At 42.4% G+C, this 6,000-nt stretch overlaps 1 protein-coding gene across 1 annotated transcript in view; it reads right to left on the minus strand.

The window, feature by feature from the left end:
- The window catches only part of Tapt1 (transmembrane anterior posterior transformation 1), a 51,704-nt gene that overhangs the window by 2,325 nt on the left and 43,379 nt on the right, over nucleotides 1-6,000 (minus strand). Inside the window, exons 12-13 of the mRNA XM_031342149.1 lie at nucleotides 5,016-5,092; nucleotides 1,300-1,460 (exon numbers count right to left, since the gene is read on the minus strand). Of these exons, the coding sequence (XP_031198009.1) occupies nucleotides 1,300-1,460; nucleotides 5,016-5,092 (238 nt within the window). The remainder of the gene's footprint in view (nucleotides 1-1,299; nucleotides 1,461-5,015; nucleotides 5,093-6,000) is intronic.

The raw sequence follows: 6,000 nt of genomic DNA on the forward strand, positions 1-6,000 counted from the left end.
CCTTTGGCTGACTCAGACTAGCATCGTCATCTGCAGGAAGTCCACATTGAAGGAACCCCCACCCGCTCGCCCCTGCCCAGGAATCTAGGAGCCTGCTAATGGAGGCAGCTGAGGACACAAGGACCCACTGACCTCCTTCCTCCCTTTCCTTCCCCAAGTGCTGGGGACTGAGCTCCGTACTTTCTGCTTGCTAGGTTAAGTGTTCAATCACTGAGCCAACATCCTCAACCCCATTCAGCCCCCCTCCCCACAATTTGATCCTTTTAAGGAAGCTTTAAATCAAAGTGAGCTGTAGATAAATTGCCATGTGCACTCCTGCTGAGACCTGGTGGTCTTCTGTGATTCTGAGAAAGTGAAGAGCCTAACACTGTCTTCAGCTCTGAGTGGCACCCGCTTCAGGGCCTGACTTTAACACCCTCCTGAATCATTTCTAGCTTGTAGTCTGTGGACCTCTAGGGCATCCTTAAGATACTCATTTTAAATATACTTCACAAGACATGACATGACCCCTGATCTGATGGCTCTCCTCTATTGGACTAGGCCCTCTTGAAAGTAAGATGGACATTTACTAATTTCTTAATGTTACAGAACACACGCTGACACACTTGTACTCTTTACATCACTAACAGCACCTTCATGTTCTTTCAGTGAAGTACCATCTGAGCCTCCACTTTAGCTTGTGAGACAACACACAGGAGTATGACCTGGTTCCAGCTGGTTCCTTTGCCCTGTTCAGAATAAGATTTACACTCTCCAGCATAGCAGCTGGGTGCTGTCTAGATGCACTGGCCTCCTCTCCCTTTCAATTCTAAGTCAAGAACCTTGCAAGAGTGACAGAGCCCTGGGGTATGGGGAGGCAGAGTTCTAGGCCTCAGATCAAATCAGCCCTATCCTACAACAACACCACCTGGCTGTTATCCTTCTAAACACCTAAGGCCTCTGCCCAGTCCATCTTCCCTTTCCTGACCACATTCACTGTAGCTTGACATACGTTCCACTTACTGTTCTTCCCGTCTCCCCGACAGTCCAGATTAGGTTTACCAGAGCAGAGACAAGGCCTTTTTCTCCCCCCACTATATCCCGTGGTCCTGACATGTAATAGGTTCTCAATAATCGCCAACATAACAGTAGATTAACAAATGTAATAACAGTGCTGGGTCAGAGGTGTCTGTTCTAGAGCATAACTATTAAAGGACCCACAGTGAAGTAGAACAAAGCCATCTCTAAGCATCACTTAACCTTGGCTGAGCAGTGATTTACCAGGAAGAATTCAGATGAGGAACTCTGACGCCAACATACCTTGAGAGGACTTGCACTTGCTCTGGGACTTGCTGGAGGGTTTTCCAGGTGTGCTGGCTGGGGGAGGATTAAATAGCTTCTCTTCCATTTTGGCTTCCTTCACATATTGACATGACTTTCCCAACAACACAATGCTATTAAGTATTTTCAAGGAGATCAACCTAAGTAAGAAAAGAAACAAAGTTGTAAGAATCAATCTAAGTCATGATGTGAGCCAACCTCAACTTGGGCTGTGCAACAAGAGTTTCTTATTCAAAACTGGAGTTTCCTGACACTCTTTATCACAAAAGAAGACTTCTGATACATTCTAATTCATAACAAATTCTATCAGCCAGCAACTTTTCCTAATATAGATAATCTAACATATATTCTTTTCTATAAAATAGGTAGATTCAGATGGACAAAAAATGAGAGACAATTCCCTGTGTGGCACCCAGTATATTATCAGGCATTTGCTCTGAGCACAGCATCTGTACCTTCCCCCTGTACAGAAACGGGATTGATTTTCAAGGTTGTAATGGAGGCAAAGTGGGAACAAGAGAAGGGATATGGCGTCAGTGTATGAGTAGTTCTTTGTGGTCCTGGGCAAATTCTTCAAAGCTGATAGTTACATAATACACACACACACACACACACACACACACACACACACACACACACACACACACACAGAGAGAGAGAGAGAGAGAGCGAGAGAGAGAGGTAGACAGAGAGAGAGACCCATATATAATACATAGTTTGCAAATATTATTTCTTGTCTGTCACTGTTCCTAAGTTATCTTATGAATGCTTTGTGGTATGGGCAATATAACAAAAACTTACTTGTAATGTAATAGCTCCCATTTCTGGACATCTGGATTATTTCTAACATTTTGCTTCTATTAAAAAGTTTGTAATTAAGGAAAGTTAGCATAATCTTGTACTTTATTAAAATATACTGCTAATACCTATAATTACAACAGACATGGAAATTTTAGACCAAAAACTAATATTGTAAAACATCTGCTATTATTATGGCAAGACAATTTAGAGAGCACAGCATCTCATTCCCATCTTCTCACATACCGTGGGCCATGACTGACAGCTGTAACGTGAGGGAACAAGTAGGCTACTACTTTGTGCCTGAAATGAGACTGTCAGTAACATGGAATTACAAGCCAGTGAGAATCATCAGTGGCTCAACTTGTGAGGCCTTTCACTAGGGGCTCAGAACACAGCACAGGTGGTCCCATGGAACACAGGTACAGATCTACTGTCAGTTCCAAGTCTCTCCATATTATACCCTTTCTCCTCCCGTTTCCTGCAGTTTCCAAACTTACCAAACTAATCTCCAATTCCAGTCATCCCTACCTCAGGACCTCCTCTTTCCATCCCTAAATATTGCTTCTGTCACAGTAAGTGACAACTCTATTGCCTTTACTGCTTGAGCCCAGGTTCTGCAGCCACATCTGGAGTTGTTCCTTTATACTTTGTGTACAAGTAATGTGCACCCACCTGACAAGTGCTAGTCCTCCGATTGCTAGCACTGCCATTTCAGCCTTGGTTACCTTTCTCTGGTGGTACCTACTGCTTCCTGACTCACTGTTCCTCTTGCCACACTCCAGCCTGTTCTCCACACAGGCGTTGAGTGGCTTTTGCAAAAAGCCTTCTAGTGAGGCTCTGGAGCTACCTCCCTTGCCAGGGGCCTTTGCAGAGCCCACCGTCTAGGCTTACACTCTGTATTCTCTGGGTCAACTCTGCTTGCTTTCTGCTGTACTCACAACTTAACCAACCATCTGTCACTCTCCATCTCCTGATACCTCCACTTTTTTCCTCACACTGCTCACTACCAACAGTCTCTCAAGAATGTCTATTTGCATGCTATTACTTCAGTGATACCAAGGGAGAAAACTTGTCTGTCTTCTTTTTGGCCAATCCCTAGAGTAGCCTGGAACCTGGCAGCCGAGGCTGCTGAATAGATGGGGAAGGGCAGTGGTGGGCTCATCTTCCTCCCACAGCTGACAAGCACACATCCTCTCTGGAGAACTATGCAGAAAATATTGTAACAAACAAACACTATATGCAAGCATCACTTTCCTGATTTATGTTCAAACTATGAGAACAATTAACTTTAAACAAAAACAGGAGCAAGTACAAAAAAGGGAACTATGCTATGAATACCAAAGGCAGGGTGTGGGAGCCTGTACTACAGGAGCCTCATGATTTATTTTGTTTTTAAGAAATATTTTAATGTTTACTGTTATGCAGTCTAAGTACAAGGAAATCTCCCTAAATATTAACCTTCAAAAATAACACATAGTTTAAAGTTTTAACATTGTCTTCAGTGTGCAGTTGGGACACCTTTGGCATATTAGTAAAAGAAAAAAAGAAAGAACAAAAGGCCAATGTGATTCCAGTCAAAGGAAGAAACAGCTCAGGGGAAATATGCAAAAAGACTGGAAGAGTCCAGAACATAAAAATAAAAGTCAATTTTTTGAGATGGAAGTTTTAACTCCTACCTGGAAAAGAAAGTATACAGCAAAATTTCTAATATTGTGTAATTTTTTTTTTGTTTTTCGAGACAGGGTTTCTCTGTGTAGTCCTGGCTGTTCTGGCATTCACTCTGTATAGACCAGGCTGGCCTCGAACTCAGAAATCCACCTGCCTCTGCTTCCCAAGCGCTGGGATTAAAGGTGTGCGCTACCACCGCCCGGCAATATTGTGTAATTTAATATAAAAAACTTAATGTCAAACTTAAGAGAGCTGTGTATGGGGCATGTTGCCAGTAATCCCAACTCTCAAGAGGCAGACGAAGGAGACTCAGGAGTTCAAAACTAGTCTGTTATATAACACAGCTCCGGAGGAGGGCTGACACAGGCACTGTGAAATGCTCATGGCGTGCAGTACACGAGTGCAGCCCATAAGAGTGACCATGTCTGAGCTGCCTACACAGAGGAGTCTTGTGTGCCTGCCACGTGCCCAGCACTATGTGGGTACCAGGAAGGTATACGTAACACTCAAATGTGAAATTGGAACAACAGATGGCTTTGGAAACCAGGCTCTGCAGGAAGTTAGAGCTCCACAGCCTTTCCCTCTGGTGGTGCTCGGCGCGGTCCTTTCCCACAGACACATGCCCATGGACCCACATCAGCCAGCTCAGTCACGGGTTCCTGATTCCCCTGAGACACCAGAACTCAGGTTGGCTCCTTACTTTAGTTCACTTTTTGAAAATTCAAAAACTGGCAAAAGAACATCTGACATTATCATTTGCTTGTTATCATTTATGACTATTATATAAATTATTTACACTGTTTACTTACTGCTTGTATTTCACAACCAGACATGTATGTAAGCTAGTTGGGACCAAATTTGCAAAAGTTTCAGTTGGCCACAGCCACAAAAGCGACATTTTTGCATCAGTTAGGTGAATGTAACAAACCCAGTGTGCTGAGTATTAGTGTGGCACAGGTATACACAAGTACAAAGGAAAAGCAAAGGTGTTTTTAAATATGCAAACATGACTCTAATCAAAGACTTTTCCTAAAAAGAATAAAGTATGGATGAAATATAAATCTTGAACAAAAAGACCTTACTATAAACTTTTGATTAAAGATTCAAACTCAAGTATACACAGAATAGGAAAAATACCATTAGGTGCAATTAACTTCTATTACATCTTGGAGTCAATAGATATTTTACTGTAAAGTCAAAACATAATCAAGAATAGTTGATCTTACCCAAAATAGAAGAGTATGACACAGGCATAGGACAGGATTCCTTGCACTTTAATTGAGCTTGTTACAACTCTGATGAGCTAGCCAGAAACAAACCAAAACACACAAACACAGCGACAAAACAGAACCATAGTTATTAGTCGATATTTAAAAACTGTTTTTCTTCTCTCTTACTTTAACATTTTAGAGCATCCTTGCATCTAAGTCCAAGAGGCTGGGTCCAGTCTTCCCAACACAGCATGTTTCCTTAGTCACCTGTGGTGGCTTGGGTTGGCTCAGGCCTGCTGCTGCTGCCCCCTCCTGGAAGCTGCACACAGCCTACTTGCACAGTGGGTTAGCTTAGGCCTGCTGCTGCTGCTGCCTACTCCAGGAAGACGCACACAGCCTACTGCACTGATGGCACTTTTACTTTCATCTCACAGAGATGCACATCAGCTGTCATTTGTAAAGTGGAACTCATTCTGTAAGGTCTGAAGGAGCTCATCCCGGTCTTGCTAGAGATAATACCAGTTGAGCATTTTTTCTTTTCTGTGTTTTTTTCCTGTCTATTGTTCAAATTCTTTAAGAGTCCCCAATAAGTTGTAGGGAACATAGAGCAAAGGAAATCTTGGAAGACTTGAATTCTTTAAGAAACTAAGCACAGGATGAATTACTTAACAGCCATGAACTTCTGTCTTTTTGGTTACCTATGGCTAACACTTCATTTATATGTAACAGAAATATAAACATAGTAGTATTCTCCTTGGAAGCCTGTTGAATGAATCTGGTGGGAGCACCTGAGAGAACAATTTATACACTACAACTACACGAGTGGCTACACAGAAATGGAGCAGAGGTAACTGGCTTCATCTAGCAATGTCAAGATTCTATTGTGGTACCTTAAATATAATTAAATGCTACAAATAAATCGAACAACGGAAGTGAGATATGGGAATGGACTGTCATATGTTTAGTCAAATTTCACTATGAGAAAAGCACCATAAAGTCC

Source organism: Mastomys coucha, unplaced genomic scaffold (assembly GCF_008632895.1).
Source record: "Mastomys coucha isolate ucsf_1 unplaced genomic scaffold, UCSF_Mcou_1 pScaffold22, whole genome shotgun sequence".
In the NCBI taxonomy this organism is placed as follows: Eukaryota; Metazoa; Chordata; class Mammalia; order Rodentia; family Muridae; genus Mastomys; species Mastomys coucha.